Source organism: Syngnathoides biaculeatus, chromosome 19, assembly GCF_019802595.1.
Source record: "Syngnathoides biaculeatus isolate LvHL_M chromosome 19, ASM1980259v1, whole genome shotgun sequence".
Taxonomy (NCBI): Eukaryota; Metazoa; Chordata; class Actinopteri; order Syngnathiformes; family Syngnathidae; genus Syngnathoides; species Syngnathoides biaculeatus.
This window is the reverse complement of record NC_084658.1, coordinates 11,158,932-11,177,817: the sequence shown is the minus strand read 5'-3', so window position 1 is coordinate 11,177,817 and position 18,886 is coordinate 11,158,932. Positions and strand designations below refer to the sequence as shown.

The window sequence follows — 18,886 nt, the reverse complement described above, 5'->3', positions numbered from 1 at the left end:
ATTTAAGCTTTATAGTAAATACGAGGGGGGCCAATATCGACCCTTGAGGGACGCCACAAACAATAGGGGCAAAGGAGGTGGAGGCTTCTCCAATCATGACAGCAAAGGTTCCATTTTCCAAGTATGAGCTAAACCAGTCCAACAATATTCAATTAGTTTGTTTTATTCCTTAAGACAAGCCACCTTTTTTTATGATATAGAAATTATACTACCTTGTGCTAAGAAATACAAAATACAAAATGTATGAAACTGACAGCTCGCCAGGCAATAGACGACTGTGAAGGCACGATGTTTGTGCGGTCTGAAATATGAAAGAAAGTCTGAAAGTACGGCACAAAAGGCACGGCCTTAATGTATGCTGATTGCTTTGTGCACTCGGAAGCATTGTGTACAAAGTACTTGTCGACTTGCCCTCCCTGCAGGTCGGATAAGTGGCTCCTAGGCGTAGAAAACTGAAATACATTTTTCTGTCAAATGCAGTACAATCATAAATCATAGTAGAGCAAATAACTTAGATTCACATGTTGTCTAGCCACCACAATGAGGTAAGGAGAATAGAGGGTTTTTTTTTTTAAATAAAAATAAAAATCCAGAGGGGTTTGGTAATACCGTCAGGGTGAAGGGTAGGCCATGATAAGACGCATGAACCAATATGTCCTCAAGCACAATTGCTCTTAAATTATTCAGCAACACATTAGCTACATTTCCCTGGGACTGCATTGTAAAACAGAGTTGGCAGCAAAAGAATCACAATTATAACACACAGTCGCTTCCGCTCTGATTCCCCCCCCCCCCCCTTTTGTTTGCTCGAGCCATCAGGATTTACTAAGGATTTACTTCTTTTAGCTAGAAGATTATTTTTTAAAAATGTCAGGGTGGCTTATGGGAGGGTGGTGATTTTACTGTTTGTGGGAGGCAGCAGGCTAACAGTTTCTATTGTACACAAATATTATCTATGCATAATGCCGCTAACTGGAGATTGGACAAACATGCTATTGATGCCTAAAACTCAAGAATCCAATAATAGCCAAAGAAGAAGACTTAACATGTCGCTGACATTGCTGGCGCCGATTACAAACCTAATCGAGTTTCTTAATCTCGGGTATCTTTTTACAATGTCCCCAGGCGTGGGTAACATACGGCGGACAAGTCTTTGACTATTTTCACACTAACTGTCGATAACATTCCTTGAATGGATATCAGTTAAAAATGTCGGACTGAATGACGCGACACGTGGCCAGAGAGATATACCTGGAATAAGAGCCCTCCGGCTGTTTGTCCAAGGGGTTTCTGGTAATGAGGCTATAGGATTTTCGAGCGTTATTGACTAGTCGAAACGTGTACCTTTGCACAGACACACTGGCGTGGACGGATAAAACTAAAATAAAGTTGATTGGAATGAACACACAATGTATTTTTACAGCCATGGAGGGGGCAAAAAGGGAACAGAACACCACCATCGAAAGGTATGGGAAGGGTGGCATCAATGGTTTGGGACTGTTTTTCCACCTCAGGGTTAAGACCAATCGCTATCATTAGCAGAAAACTTAATTGCTAAGTTTACCAAGGCCTTTTGTAGGAGAACTTGCCAAGCGAAACGGAACTGAGGGTGAATGATGCGACCGGACAATTGCCCTAAGGACAGAAGAAAATCAACAACAAGAATGCGTTCAATGCGGGGTGAAGGGGAGGGGGGGGGGGGTTTCTTCTGGTGTCCCGCAGTCAAAGTTTCAACCTCATCCTGATAGGGATTCAGAGACCTGTCCTCAAAAAACCGATTCACACCACAGATCCGAAGAATATTGCTCATCTGAAGCAGTTTTGGGTAAAAACAACGTTCTAAAGTCATAGTGCAGGTCGGATCCAGAACTGATATTATTGCTGCCAAAGGAGCATCAACCAGATATGAAATACAAAATGTTCACACGCTGTACTTTTTGCACCGTGATATTGATATGTCGTGTTCGGTAAAGATATAGAAACAGTGTTGTGTTGTATAAAGAAAACTGCCAAGGACTGTGGAAACTGGTGAATGTTTATTTTCTGTCCCTAGAACATTTGCGTAGAGTAACAAAAGCTTCGGGTCACCATCACTCTCTGACTTCAATCATCATTCCCAAACATCCTTTCGCCTGTGCAAATCCAACCGCACTAATATAGCGACCAATTCCGGTGTAACATAAATATAACAGGGATTTCAGTTTGATTGATAAAATCAAAATATGGTGTCATTATGTCAGTGTATTGCTGGTTTAAAAAAATACAATAAACCGTCTCCTTTATTGGTGTCATAACCTTCGGCAATTGCGTCGGCGTTTTCAGCTCTACAGATTTCCAACATAAAGGGGGTGGATACCGCTAATTTTCATAATCGCATCTGATGCAAATTAAATACCTTCAGACGGAGTAAAAAGCAAGCAAAAAGCAATTATGACCACTTAAGTGGCTTGAGTGCCATGTGGTAATTTCAGCATTTTCAAGCAACAATTTACAACTCCTCTGCCTTGATTGGCTTCATTTATTGTGCTAACTTTAAGAGTAATTGAGTACACGGTTGGTAATTGTCTGCTGATTTGGTCTACCCCGTCTCTCCTTCGCTAAACTTTTTCCTGTACACATAACTGAAGCTTCTCGTTTCAGTACCAAGTTCCTACCTACTAATTCCTCAGGAAAAGTTTTCTCAGCTTCCCGTCACAAACCAACTGTGCAGGATTTCACGACGAATGTGTTTGTCAGAAGCAAATCCACACCGCCTTTGAGCGGTCAAAGACTCATCAACTCTTTCCGGCGCAGTTATGCTGCGTCGGTGTTGACAATTGTGCGGCCATCTTTTTTTTTGGGCCACTCCGGATCCTGTTAATGTTGTTCAATGCCATCGACCGGTTCATCCAAACAGCGACCTAGTCTGTCGCATCCGACCACAGCGTTTCAAAATCTACGACGTCTCTCGGTGGTAAACGGACATAGACCAGTTTGTTGGCACCAACGGACGGCTAGACGACCAATAATACAAGCGCGGACTTACTGAACTCCACACATCGGTCGTCACCAACACCAGGCTGGCCAAAAAGCCCAACATCGTCCTCAGGGGCTACCCGCTTCCAACTCACGACGACGAACGGTCTCTGCCTCGGGAAGCACGCTCCATCCTCGCCCAACTGCGCTCGGGCTTCTGTCGCCTGCTGAACAGCTACAAACACCGCCTCGACAACACAGTTGCCGACGTCTGCCCGGACTCTGGCACCAGGCCACACGTCACACAGCACCTGCTCGACTGCCCAGCGCGCCCTACTCCGCTCATAGCAGAAGATCAATGGCGGCGACCGACCGAGGCGGACGCTTTCGCACGATTGTCTACGTCGACTTAGCAACACTGTTACGGTGGCTATCAAAACAACAACCAACAGTGCACGGGCGGACCCAAATGCAGGACTCCAAGACGAGGACATGATGTTCAGCGGGTTTTATTATAAACGAAAGTTGTGCACGACAACACAGTCCAATAAGGCAGGATCCAAAACACAGGAAGCAATGTCCGATAACTACGAGTCAACTAAAGAGGATAACCAAAACTCCAACTTAAATACATTGTCTAATCACAGTGCCTCATGTGACACAGTTGTGACCGGTGGCCAGGCCACGCCCCTCTTGGTCGTGGTCCAGCCTCGCTCATGACACTTCCACCATTGTCACCTTACAACGCTACCAACGGATGCCGTCTTGCAACTTTACAGTCCAATATCTCAAATTGCGCACTGGTGTTCCTCTCTCTCAGAAAAAAAGCCACACTGTAGCTATTTTCCTTCATCTTTACATCTTGAATGGTTGTTTTTATTGATCTGATTTTATTTTGTTGTTTTCAATATTTCCTAATGGCCTCCATAATCATGGCCGGGTTAAATTTAATGAAACAGCACGGCCGTGTTCCTCTAACTGTGATTAAGTGGAGAGTACTTAAAGGCCACAGGCTAGCAGGTGAGACGTGACCTTTGTGAAGATTTACGCAGCCAATCAGCTATTAATCAGAGTCATCAATCAGAGTGACTGTCCTTTTTTATCAGACTCATCCCCGTATCTTCGCAGCCGCTCGCGCACTCTTGAATGTTTTAAAACTACATTTAGTTAATACACCTGGCAAGGCTGTCGTTTCCCCTCCGTCTCCACTTGAAATTATGTCGGAGTCGATTCTCAGTCTTTCAGGTCGAGGCGAGCCGTAAAAGTTGAAGCAAGGTGTAGAGTAATTCGATTTATGGCTTGGCGAGTGTGTATAGTGTATCGTGATTGTTTTTGCCCGGCGTGGTGAAATTCCTTATCCTCACGAGGGTCGCGGGGAGTGCTGGAGCCTATCCCAGCTGTCAACGGGCAGGAGGCGGGGCACACCCTGAACTAGTTGCCAGCCAATCGCAGGGCACATCGAGACAAACAGTCGCACTTGCAATCACACCTAGGGGCAATTTAGAGTGTCCAATTGATGTTGCATGTTTTTGGGATGTGGGAGGAAACCAGAGTGCCTGGAGGAAACCCACGCAGAACATGCAAACTCCACACAGGCAGGGCCGGGATCCAACCTGCGTCCTCACCGTGCCGCCAGTACAATTACTAGTAATGTTAAAAAAATTAAAATAAAGAGATAAGAAATATTTGCTAGTGCAGTAAATCCTACATTACATTTGGATCAGTTCACTCATAAGGAATCTGTGTTTAATTGCGCATTTATTAATAAGTTATTATGTGCAATATACATATATGACATTGTAGCTCTCATGAGAGTTGCAATAGTGTTTCAAAATGCAAATAGGTGTAAATCGTGAGTTTGAGCATCGGCTCCGTGTATTGTCCCCACTTTGCACCTCCTTGGGCACTGTTGCTTCCAACTCCAAAACGGGGAAACGAGTTCCCTGTCCTCCAGCTCTCAATTTTGCAACCAAATAAACATTTACAACCAATACAATTGAAGATAATCCACACAACTCTGAAGGAAAGCGCTTAAAAATGGGATCAGTTGACACAGCCAACGTTCCTTAAGCGGAACAGATGATCTCCGAGCCATTTGGACTCGCCAAACTGTTCGCTCCTTCTGGACCGCAATAAGCCACCAAAAGCCTGCAGAATCCAATTCTCACCGACTCTTTGCTTAACTACAGAAGGGCCCTGCTCATTTCTTTAACTATCGCCAAGAAGGCTATCCTTCAAAACTCCTCATTGGAAAACAAAAAATAAAAAAAGACCTTGCCACATTCTTCGCTGGATCAATTTTGCTGACAGAATACGTAGCAACACAGAAAATTGCAATACTATACAGTCTTTAATGAATCCTGGAACATATTTATGATCCATGTATGTCCCAATTTTAATCAGCATAAAAATAACTTTTTTTTTTTTCATTTTAAGCAGTCACCACAATCACAATTGTTTGGTGGTGTATAAAAATGTATATTCTTGTACTTTAATATTTTTTAACAAATTGTTTTAAAGCATATACTGGACTACTGTACATGAATGATGGCCAAAAAAAAAAAGGACATGCAAAGCAATCAATTGCATAAAAAATACTAATTAAAAAAAATTAAATTCAAACTGTTTCAAGCTTTCTTTTCAGAGCTGACAATTTTGGTAGACAACTTTAATAAGCACACATAAACACAGACTCAACGTTTGCATTGGTTAGCCAAGCTGGCAACAATTTTTATTTCCTATATTTTATTTTTTTGGACAATTTTAGTCGGCGTCGTCCACAAAGGGCGCTTGTAAGGGGAGATGTTAACATCGAAATTGAAGGTTTTCGTTGCCGGTGAGCGCGATGACCTAAGGTCGGACCCAAAAGAAATCAGGGATGAGGGTACGCATTATACTTTTCTCATTCATTTGCCACTTTGTTGAATCCAATCCATTTGTGTGTTCTTAGTCTCGATGTCAAGGGAAGGTGAAACCTTTTCCAAATAGAAAATGATAGATGCTGTGACCCAAACCCCCTTTTCTATTTGGTCAGGGGTGACCAGAACGCCACCACAGCCTCCAGCCTTTAATGGATTTGCCTGGCAAATAGGAGTAGTGAGGATTAGTATGTCTCTCACAATGTATCGCCTAATGGCGTACTGTACTCTTCATATTTTATTGAAGCCATCATTGGAGCTCAGTAAACATATTAGAGTCCGTCTACATTATTAATTCCAATTTCTCTTCCAGTCTGATCACTCTTGGTCCCTGAATAACTGAGGTCAAGTAAACACTACTGTCCTCCATTTCAGTTTGAATGGATGTGTGGTCAGAGAGACAAAAGCAGGGCTGGGGTGGGGCGGAAGAAGGTTAAACTGTAATTTTAATTCATGTCCACATCCATCTTTTGGCCATCTTTATGTAGAGCGCCGTTTCTTTTCCTCAGAGTCAGAGAGGGTTGTTTACCGTTACTCATACCGATGACGCGTAATAGCTGTGACAGGCCACAGTTTGAGCACAAAGTCCAACATCACCGAGCCGTAGGGTTAGCCTAACCCTAACCTAACCCTATCCCCAAACCCTTATCCTCACCTTAAGATTCGACTTAAATTAAATTCTCTTTCACTGACAAACATCGAGACACTTGACTTACGACGTCCAAAGGGACACAACTGGCGACTTAACTGACTCGGAGTGAGTGCGCGCCTGAAGAAGGCTTACACTAGCCGAAACGTTGCGTTGCGTAACAAGACTCATTCTCTTACAATGTTTTTTATTGGTAGTATTTAAATTTGGAGGTTGCTCGGAAACAATTGGCAACAAAAATGATGGAGGCAGGCACTCAAATTTGATTAATTGAACTAGAATTTGTCTTAAATTAAGGGGGGGGTGAATAAATTATGGGGTTATTATTAAATTTGAAAGGATGCAAAGAGTTAGTCAGGTTTTGGGTGAACAAATCTTTGGGTCGGAAGGCCCGTGCACCTCCCTTCTTCATTCGTGGAGAGGGGTTCATCGCTACGCACCTAACCCTAACCCTAACCCTAACCCTGACTCTTTATTCAAAGAAATGCAAAAGTAACCTAATTAAAGTGTGTTGGGTAACCTCATTTGTGGTTTGCACGGGACATCGGACAGTTGGCCTCACATCTTCGGAAGGAAGGACCGTCCACTTCTTCTCCCGGCTCCGACCGCGGGATCCTCAGTCTCTCTCCCCTATCCCTAACCCTGAGGCACACTTAAACAGATAATGCAAAATGCATGATATTTTCTATGCTTGTATATTTTGGGTTAGTTAGTTAGTTCCTGTGGATGTCTCCGGTTCATATCTGCCACCGTACTTGCAGTATGGAGGGTTTCCATACCTTTCGAAACATCCTGTTCTCGTGTGATGGTTAAGCTAATCCTCCCGCCATCCCCCAGCTTTCTGCTCATCTGTTTTCTCTTTCTCTGTATGCCAACTCTCTGCGGTGAGTCCCAAATGAATCACTAATAGGTAATTAAGTCCTTCTGCCACCAACCGGGGGCCATGTCTAACTGCAGTAGGTCTAGTGTCTTGCAGTGATGCCGGATCCACTATGTCCTGCGCGGAGGGGGGGTGGGGTTTGTTCCTTTCAACTGACACCCCCACCCCTTCCTAAGCCCAGCAGTTGTACTGCTGTTAAGACAAGATAACAGATGATAACATGGCTGATGCACTGGCCAACACATGCTGGGAATACCTGCTGTTTGATGGACAGCTACCAGAGGCCCTTTAAAGCTTCTGCATCTTCTTCTTTTTCATAATTTTCTTTCTCAAGGTAAATTTGCGTGGTCTTAGAACAAATCCCCACACCACCCCACCCCCCCCCCCCCAAACTCCAAAAAAAAAAAAAAAAAAAAAAAAAAAACAATATGCCCATTGCCATTTGTTTTTCAGTACAAGATTTGTGACAGGTAGACAATAACGTATGGAGGTCTGTCGATTGGGACTTTCAAAAGGACTTGACAAGATAGAGTAATTACACAGTAGTGCAGTTATTCGGCGGCTCCCTGCCGAGTGTACATTTGTATAAGATACATTAGGGGTGTTTTAAATGTTCACTTAATCCGTGAAACATTGTGAGCACAGAAGCTACAGCACTGCGCTCTGTCTTTACTGTTTCAGTGGGGATGCACTCACCAGTCTCCCCATTCTAAGTGTTTTTTTGTTTGTTTTGTTTTTCTTTTCGATTCCATTCTCTAGCTGTCACGGATAAAATATAAAAAAGTGTAAAGATTCGAAAATCCCTGCATGTGTACCAAGGTTTAGATGAAGAATTTTTGACAGTCAGACAGCCGGTGCGGAGAGATATGAACTGAGGCAATTTTGTTTGCATGTCCCAGTCATCAAGACTGCATTTTGCACTCTTTGCAGGTGTGACAATAATGCTCGGTCAGTGTAATCAATTAGTGATGTGTTAATTTAAACCCCCAGATTGGTTTCAACTACTTTGGCATGAGGAGAAGGGAAAAACCTTGAAGAACCACAGTCTCGGATTTTGAAGTGCTGATACCCCAAAAGGCTGCTTAGCAATCATCGGCGATCCGCCACAGCAGATGTTGGAGGTCACACTTAGATGAACCCAAAACCAGATCTACATCATTCACACACTGTTGAAATTAGAGCCTTGGACACCCAAACTGGTCACCATCTGCACCTTTGCTGGACCAAAAATGCGGTCCATAAAATCTCGGAAGAGCCTGACTTAGTACTGCCGGTGATGCGAGCCAAACTGCTACTCCAATCGTACACGGAGCTTAAGTAGCGGCCACCAAAACCCAATCTACTGGAGTACTCCCAGAGAAGACCGCTTGAATACTTCTTCCAAGTCCGCAAACAAAACGTGGACTGACTGGGCAAACTCCCATGAATAGTCCTTCATACGAGTTGTTCCAGTTTTGAATGACCACGGTCAATTTTTTCCACTATATATCTGCATATTAGTTAGTAAAACATTAGTTAAGTGATTTATTTCTTCAATACATTTAAAATGGTTGTAGTGTTGTTGATGTGGGCCTTTACGGGGCGCGGCCTATTGCAGTCAGTTCAGTTGGTCGTTTAGTCAGCGACGAGTTCCTTGCTAATGTCTACTTTTGCAGGCAAGTGCATTAATGTAAAAAGATCCGGGAATCACTTGTACGGTCAGGTTTCCATGACAGCAGGGATGTGGAAACTTCAACGGATGGAGAAAATATGCTATGATCAAGTAAGAGTGAAAAAGAAAGAGAGTGAAATAAATACCGACCTGTTCTATACAAAAATAATAATCAAGTGGATACATGTCCTGGTCAGATTCAAAATCTCTGCAATTTCCGTTAACCTCTGCCTCAGACACAAAATGCAACCATGCTTTTACCCGTCTTGAAAATCTGTAAAGGTCATGCAAATGAAAGGCTTTATCTGTCATAATGACAACGCCTGACTGCCGTCTTAAACACTTACTATTGATCTTCGCCCCGAGGTTTCTCGGATTTCAATTCAGGCGCTCGGAACGTTGTGTAGTCGGTGAAGTGCGTGAGTGCGACTCTCGCACTTTACTGGCTCCCGTTTCACTATCGCTGCGGTCTATCATCGCGTTCAGAAATTGCCCACACTCGTTCAGCACTGAAATGCACCGTGCAAGGAACTGAGAGACGCCGATTCAAGAACTCACTCGAGACGTGCAAGGATTGTCCACCACTTTGAGGCGTTGTAACATATTTTATCCGCAAAGGTAATTTAATTAGTGAAGAAAAATGGGACATTGTAATATAAGGGCATAGTGCAGTATATTTTATTACCTTATAACAAGAATCATTGGGGTTGGGTGATTAAAGGGGAATGTGTTCAGCTGTATTAGAAAAACTTAATTATTTGAATAATTTATACAAAGCTGCTACTATCAATAAATCTCTATTTTGTATTAATCAGAGATCATGGAAGTGAATGTATCTGTAATTCAGACAGATAAAGGAAACGGGTCATTCCAAAAACATGTTAGTGTTAGGTAAGTATAAGTGTAAGTATGCAAAGAAAAAAAGTTGTCAGGTATTTCTATCCGCATTATTTCATTTAAAATAAATAAAAAAAAGATGTTTACATGAAAGTATGAGGTCAGGGCTTGTCAGCAAAGTGTCGTTTTAATTGAGCGCCGTTAAATTTTATGAAAATCCAGTTAGCGAATGGGACTGCCGTCGTGAGCAAAACTGGAGTGGGCCATTCAGCAAGGTTAGAGTTACATTTTCCGGGTATTATTTTAAATAACTGGTTTTAAAAACCCACTGTGATCAGACTTCCAACCGATGTGTTAATCAGCACCGCAATGCAGACGTGCTTGAACCCTCCCAAACAAATGAGATTCCCATCAAGACTTACTCTGCGGTTTCTGCCTTCCTCCTTGCCTCATCAGGACGTCCTTCCAACCCCCACAACTGGCAGCTCTGCCTGCAACTCAAAAACACACAAAGGTTATTTATTGCCTGTTGACGATTCATTACTCGCTGACGCGCTTTGAACGCTTTGCGTGGGTTTAATAAATGCATGCTCTTTTCTGCCGCCTACTTCGGCGTGGCTTCTCGCCTCGGTGACAAAAGTGCGCGGCGGCGGGTTTGGGAAAGGTCTGAATCTTCAAGCCTTGAAAGATAAATCCAGAGGTTTTTATTTTTGGGTGTCAGAATGCTAACACGTGGATGAGTTCCTTTTATAGATAAAACCAAGTGAATATGTCCAGTTGGCATGTTAATGGGTGAGGATTTACAACAGGAATGGAACAAAATATCTTGTAGGACGTTAATCTCGTCCTGATATTGTCACACTATTTTTCTTTTACTTCTCCCATTCTACATCGCGTATGTTTTTAATTTATACAGTATGAGCAAGTTATGAGTTATTTGAACAGGAAAGATTGCACACATAACAGTAAATGTTTTTTGGGTTTCTTTGCTAATCAATATACGACACCTGCTTCGGATGGAAAATGATAAATTATACACGTTATGAGTTTATCTATAGGAATTTGTTCCAGACCCAACGTACGATTGTCACGAACCTCCGGTGCGGGGCTGGTCCCAAATGCAGGACTCCAAGACGAGGACATGATGTTAGGCGTAATTTTATTCAAGCTAAGGTGGCACAGAAACACTGTGACCAGGATGGCTCCACACTACACTATTTTTAGTGGTGGAGATTCGTACTGTCAGTGAATGCAACTCACTAATTCAGGGCACAACGAACTGGCGAATGCCAGTGACCAAAACTCCAACTTAAATACACCATCTAATTGCAGTCCCAATGTGAAACAGCTGTGAGCCGTGATGGGTGTCACCGACCAGGGCAGGGGCCACGCCCCTCTTGGCCGTGGTCCAGCCTGGCTCATGACAACAAAAGGTGTTAGACGTGATATACCAATCCAGAGACGTGGTTGATTTTTGTATTTGTTCAAACAAATAAAAGTGTCTGGTCCAATAATGAACAAACTAACCACGTCAATGAAGTAAGACTTAGTTGTAATCAACTTTTGGGGCCCCTCGAAGAAATTAGTGTGGGTTTTCCAAGACCCGGACAAAGCTTCTTGATTAAAACGGGAACAAAAACCTTCTGTAAGCTACTCTGGATGAAATAAGGTTTACACTCTTCTCCCAATGGGGTTTGGCAACACACATTGACATTGGCACGCAAGTGCTATGTGCTTTACTTACTCACGTTCCTATCAATGGGACTGTCTGTCTTGGATTGAGGTCAGAGAAAGACGCTTCCGAGGAATGAACGCTTGTCCTTGGCGCAATCACGTGTATCAGCATTTTGGGTTAATACTTGTCGTTTTTACTGTTTTTTTTTTTTTTTTTACTTTCTTTTGTGACAAATTGTGCAAACAAAAATAATAGACTACACACCAGCACACGCATCTGAAACATAATAGAAATAAGCATTTAAAAGTAAAATAATTCTTCTCAACGTAGATGAAATGTACTAACGTGACTATCCTTGAAATCATAATGAAAAATTCCCATAAAAGTCCTTGACAAGTAATAACGGTACACTATTGCAAGGAAAATATTGTCTGCCTAACTGGGTGTGTTTTCGAACTGTACACAGTCCCACATTGACGCCGATTCATTTTAGTGTACTTTTTGTGATGATTGTGTGTGCGTGAAATGAAGAAAGAGAAGTGTAGACCCGGTCAGCAGTAAGAGATTATGAATCAAAATTTATTTGCCCTGTTAGAAGCCATTTAAGCGCATGGATCAAGGGGCTGGATTAAGATGTAGTGCGCAAGTATGTGTTTTGATGTCTGGATCAGTTTTTCAGTGGACGTGTAAGCCCGTCGTCAAAATGACTGATAGCATATGCAACTGAATCGCTTGTGTGTTTGCTCAGCAGGTTGGATTATACCGGGTTTCAACGTCCTAAACAAGGCATTACAAACTGTCTTAAAAGGATTTTAAGGAGTAGGGCACATTGCCCAAATGCTTTTATGCGTTTGTGTTTGTCTTTTTAAAGCATACACGTATAACACATCATCCCCAAATGCACTACACTAATATTGTTTTTGTTTTACTCCGTATGCCTATCTCTGCTGCTTCCAGACGTTCAGCACAGCTTAATCCCCCCCACCCCACCCCAAAAAAAACCAAACATTTTTTTTGTTTCATTCATGTCTATCTATCTTGGAAATGATCTGCCATACTGGCACTTGATAGACTCAGACTACAGTTGATTCAAACATGATTTAACGACTGACCTATCAACATTCCTAGGACTGGAACCTATCTAGATAGCCGAGACGTTCAGACTCACATTCACAGCTAAAGAAAATTTTAATTGTTCAAATCTTTTTGGAATGGGGGGAAGAAACCTGGAGAAATCCCATGGAAAACGTGCAAACAGCGGCAACGATGGGCGGAGTCGAGATTAAAATTCCGAACTTCAGAACTGTGTGGCTGATATGCTAACCACTCACCCAACACACTATCAAGAAGAATAATGAAAGCTATAATTATATAATAAGCACTGCCTGTACTGCGAAGCAATAGTTAGAGGCGTCGCTTGTGCCGCAAAAAGGACCGTAATATTAATAAACTTCTTTTGTATGACATTGCGCAGGATGAAACTATAATTCTTGGTCAAGGTTGAAAACCCAGGTGAGTCTGTTCCGTGTAGCGTGGTGTCTTTCTGTCAGTTTGTTGGGGGAAACGACAGAGTGGACAGTCAGTCAATTCTTGATGTGCTCCTTCGATTGGTGATCACACGCACAATCATCTTTCATCTTCCATTTATGGAGGTGGAGGGATGATCAAGCGTGGAGTGTACGTATTCGATTCCGCGTGATCCATTGCTTCCTCGGGAAATAGCCGCCTCCACGGCTCGGCAGTTGGGTCAGGGATCAGATCTTTTTCTTTTTGCTAAATTCTCCATCATTCTGATGTTTGTCAACATCAGAGACAACATCTGTGATGGACCTGCAGAGCTTGAGTGATTTCAAAGCACATTTTAGATTTGTCCAGGTCTTCATTGATTGAAAAGTCAGGGTTGGGGTCAACATTATTTGCGTGTAATCAGGGAAATGAATAAGTGTCTGGCGAAAGAGTCATAAATGAGGGAGATAGTCTGAATAAGGTTGTTTCTCAGTACAGAGCCTTGTGGTACACCTCCGTTGGCCGGTGCTGAAAGGGATCTAGACAATTGGATGGCGACGAAGAGTTCACTGTTAGACAGATCTGAGGGAACCAGGAAAGAGCTGTACTGGTGAAGCCAAGGTGCACAAATGGTTTAGAAAGAAGGGATGCTGAGATCTCCTGCGGTGAGAAGGTCATTTGTGTCTTTGAGAAGGTCAGCCTCAACAAATGTGCTGATGTCCGAAGCCAAATTGAAATGGATTATACCGCTAATTGTTGACCATACGTTCGTAGAGTCGGTTGGCAACTGCTCTTTCTTGAATAGTGCCAAGGTTGGAAGTCGGCCGTGAGTTCTGGATCAAGACCAGGCTTTTTGAGGATGAGCGTGACTGATGCAGATTTAAAGATGGAGGGTGCAATGCGAGGTGAAAATCAAGCAGAAGAGCTTCCTTGGGTTGATTTCCTGGTTATTTACTAGGGTGGGGTAAAAAAAAGTGGATATATCCCGCCTCTCGCCCTAAGCCACACCTGCAACCCAAGTGGACAAAGCTTTAAAAAAAATACATACGGATTGAGGAGTAATTATGTCAAAACTGAGCGAAATTCAACAAATTCAACATCCAAGTTTGTCAAGATTGTGAGAGATTCATCAATTTGCAATTAAAAGTCTTTTTGTGTTTTTCCAACCTTTCACAAATGCAACACCGCTGCCAAGGCTTACATGTCGCCAGAAATTCATGAACAGAACATGTGTTTCTTTTTCCAGCCTCTGACATCCCAAATAAAGACCAACCTTGACGAATAAACTCCCGTCAGCCACATTTAGTGTTGAAAGAAAAAAAAAAAAGTTCCTCCACCCCAAAAGCATGGAGCGGATTCTAAATTATATTGAAGGAAGAATGGTGTGCCCTATCTTCCCCTTGGCACAATAATTGCTAAAAAAAAATGAAAATTGGGACGAGCTCAATGAAAGAGAAGCAAAGAGTAGCTACTTACCAGTTTAATTGCATACCCAAGTTATGAACAAGTGACCTTTCAATTTTCTTGATAAGATCCCGTCAATGATCTCTTTTAAACAATATTGATTCAGGTTTGACAGATGAGAGATTTGGAACACCAATAGAATTTCAAATTTCAGTTTTTATACATCACATACTGCCTCCAAAAACACATATAGTAGCTCTCCAAGTACCACTACCATGACAAACATATATATATATATCACCAATCTTGGCATAAACCACACAAATATGTAGACAAAAAAGAAAAGTGAAATATATTTAGAGGAGGAATGCTAATTTGTTTGCACCATCTGCAACGCCGGCACTCTTGCCTTCCCGAGCACAAAAACCGAGGAGGTGGAGATTGGTTACCGATGAGCAGATGGCTCTCATACTTCACATGTTCCAGTTAATCTCTGGATCTCACTGCAACTCTTTGTAACCTGCACTTGCTGGCCCAATCATCAAGCCACACCAGAAGCCATATGGCTCCGAGACGCACACAGGTGGCATCTCGTCTCTGGCATACTTCCTCGTCTACGCGCTTTTCTGCGCCGCACAAACACAAATGTGCATACACACCGAGGCCTGGTAGCTGATTTTTAACATCTTAACCAAGCTCAAAAATGTGAGCGACCCTACATATGCAGAGGAAAATAAATTGGAATGTGTGCGCTTACTGCTCTTTCTGGTGGACTAGAGTTGATCAACAAAGCACACCACACCCATAACGATATTTCCAATGCGAATTTTCAGAGTTTCATACCCTAAAACCAGATGTCTATCATATTTTTAAATCTGACTCGCAGGTGGCAGCTCATTGATAGATAGCTATTGATACTGTACAAAGATGACTCCTCCAAGAGGTAATCAGCGACAGGAGTCGCCCAACCTAGAGTTTGACCACGGTGACGAGCTTGGAGGTGTTGGTTAAAGCTGCCCTGTCCAGAAATAATAACAGACACCTGGTTTCACTTTTGCACATTTCCGCATGTGAGCTCTGCTTCACACATTAGAGCTCTCAGAAGACCTGCGATTAAGAATAAATGTAAAACTTCATCAGTCCATGGAGAAAGTTCTGCATTGTTCTCTTCTATTCTGTCGAGGAGTGACCATAATATAAAGTTTACTATAAGAGCGCAATGCAGAATGCTCAATGAGGTGGAAAAACTTCTTGAGCGTCCACAGCACGACTGGCAAACTATTTCTGGAAAGATGAAACCAAAGTTAAGTTGTTGGGAAGGAACTCACCACCAAAAATGTACGGCACAGCGACCTCAAATCTAATCCAAAGTGTTACGATCAGTGGAGGGAACAACAAGTCGTGGGGCTGCTTTGCTATCGCCAAGCCTGGACTGATTGCTATCTATGGGAAAATGAACTCCCAAATTTATCAAGACATTTTTCAGTCAACTATCTTCCAATTGAAACTTATGATGGGATGGAAGATGCAACAGGACAATGACCCAAGGGGCGGAAGTAAATTAACAATAGAATGGCTTCAAACAGAAGAAAATACACCTTCTCAAGAGGCCACAACCAGAATGTAAGGGTGCGGCATGGAATCAAGTAAGCAATTCTCAACAGACATCTCGAGAATATTACTGAACTGAAACATTTTTGGAAACATGAACGGCCCAAAACTTGACCATTGTTCAGATCTGGTCTGAAACTGACAACTGGTTGAAGTTAATGCTGCCAAAGCAGAGTCAACCAGTTAGCATTTCGTGTTGAATAAAAAGAGGAAAATACATAATTGTTTGCGTGGTATTTGTTTAAGGAGACAGAGTTTATGTCTTGTTTCGACTTTGATGAAGATCAAAACATTATTACTAATTAATGCTGAAATCTGGATATCTGCTGCATGCAAATGGGATCCTTGCCGGCATGCCGATTTCTAACATTGGAACACAGCATAGTCTCTATTTCTAAATGCGTAATATACTCTATACATAAAACAGTTGAACGAAATGAAAAATGGAAAAAGAAAAGAGAAAAATGAATGTTACCTTTGTTCTTGTTGGATTTTATACATTTTCTGTATGCATTCAAAGCAATTTAAAAAAAAACTGCATGCTTCCTTTCCTTATCCACGATTTGTGAACCATTTTAGTATTTTTATAGTCAACAGACTTCAAAAGTTTCTTTTGTTAAAAAAAAAAAAAAAAATACCTGCTATTGATGTAGCATACTTTTACCCTACTTCAAAAGAGAGAATTTCTGCTGCAGTGCTGACCCAAGGTCTGATTTGGCTCTACATTATCCTACTGCACCCACATGTTTTTACTTTGTTGGTGGTAGATTAATGGCTTCGGCTGCAGCAGGAGTTACAGACAGCGGGGGGAAGCTTCTTGTGTCGACTGCACTCGCAACGTGCCTTGTCTTGGGCGAACAAAAGCACTAAACTACAGGGAAATAATTGACCCATCTGGATCGCATTCAGCTCGAGTCATTACTGACAGAAGCGGCGGTTTAATAAACAATCCCATTGTCTTTTGTTGCAGATTTGTTCCCGTGTTCCGCGTTTGACCACCTTCTCTGAACAGACTTCCTGTCGGAGGAGTGAGACCAAACTTTCTGACACCTGCCGGCAAATTTCACTCTTTCGAGACAACCTGTGCCGGATGCAGCAAGGAACCGGCGGAACGCGACCGAGCCTACCGACTCCATTTTCACAGTGGGTACTATGTTCTTTTCTCTGCAAGCACAGGCAAAAATTGATGCTAACCTTTTGTTAAGGAAAGGAAAAAAAAACATGTGATTTGTGGAATAACTACAAACTGCTGTGTCTGGGATATGCAAAATGTACAATAAGACATGACAGCAAACAAAATGCCTGTTTTGGACAGATGAAGGAAGAATTTTGGAAAATTTAATTTACTACCATGACCAAGACTTCTACAGTGTTTATTTCTTTATGCGCTAATTAGCTGTTTATGTTGGTGGTGTTGTTTATATATGTATATATATATATATGAATACCTGATATTCATTTGTTTATATTCAGGGTTTTATTCAAATGTGTTAACAGTTCCAAGTTATTCCAGTGACCCTTGGCAGGATTTTATTATTTTAGGCAACCTTGGCGAACGATGCAAAATTGCTTTAAGCCTTTTGTAATCATCTTTCATGAATTCCAATCGGATTTGAGCAAGGACGCGCTGAAAACGCCGTTATTTGACAAAATATTCGCCTCATTTTCCTCACCGTGGATTTTTATTTCTTGTCTCACCAAAGCATTTCACAACGGCGGGCACGAGTTCAGGCCCAAACGACCGAGCCTTACAAAAGTTGCACTTGTTATATCACAACATGACGCGTTAATCCCCTACAGCGATCTGCACTGCTGCATTTTTTTTTTTAAAATGCCTTAAATGCTCGAAATACTCCTTTTTCAGCAACAAATTTAATGGTCAATAAAACCATAAAAAGGAACCAAACCACAGGGATGATTAAACAATCTTGCGGCTCATTCTGAATACTTTGACCAAAAAAAAATAATTGCTCGCCTAACACGGCTCGTCCCCCTACCGCGCCCGATTCGCATTCCCCCTTCTGTTTCCGAGGACCAATGAACGCTCGTCCATTATGGCGTCTTCGGGGAGACGGTTCTGTTGAACCCATCCGGTGGCTCGATGGGGACATTAATGCAAGGTAACACATCATTACATGAGCATTTACACATAATCACCCGCTTAAGAAGACCTCATAGGACAGAACGGCGGAATATGGGCCATTTACACACCCCATGTGTATTTTTATGCACGTGTGGATTCTCATGTGTATGTGTTGAGGCTCTGGTTTAATAGTCCATCTGACACGTGCCTGATGCTGATGTTCAGACATAACGATCACAGCGACCCGTGCGCTTTCCCTTTCATGATACTCTAGTTATTCCGTCTAGCGACACCAAAAGAACGCGCACACACATTGTCGCTGATCTTTTCACTCTGAAGTCAGTCTTTGAACGTGCAGGGGCGAAAATGGAAGCGGCCCATACGCTACAGCGAGACATTTTGGGTTTTCAGAATCTGTCTACTGTACGCCGCGAGCACGAAACTCCTTTTTGTGCGTACTGTAAAGTCTGCTCGGGGGGAATGAAAGGAAAACTAAAACAACTCCGAGCGCTGAATGAATGCGGTCGCCGTTGTCGCGAACTACATCCATTAAAAACATATCAAGTCAAGTCAGACGGGTCACCTTTTGACATGTAGAGCGATGGGTACATTGCTTGGCAATAAGGTTGTCAGTCAACGTGATTACAGAGAGCGCCGTCATGTAGCAAAAGGGCCACGGGGCTCCGAGTGTGTGTGTGTTACGGAGGCAGGAGATAT

General features: G+C 42.5%; 1 protein-coding gene across 4 annotated transcripts in view; it reads right to left on the bottom strand.

The window, feature by feature from the left end:
- LOC133492420 (polypyrimidine tract-binding protein 2-like) overlaps window positions 1-18,886 on the bottom strand; it is a 103,299-nt gene that overhangs the window by 51,193 nt on the left and 33,220 nt on the right. For 3 of the 4 annotated variants that reach the window (XM_061804559.1, XM_061804558.1, XM_061804563.1), the window contains one exon: window positions 10,313-10,381. In XM_061804559.1, coding sequence (XP_061660543.1) covers window positions 10,313-10,381 — 69 coding nt within the window. Of the gene's footprint in view, window positions 1-10,312; window positions 10,382-18,886 lie in introns of those variants that run through there. The other variant, XM_061804565.1, reaches the window with a different exon arrangement.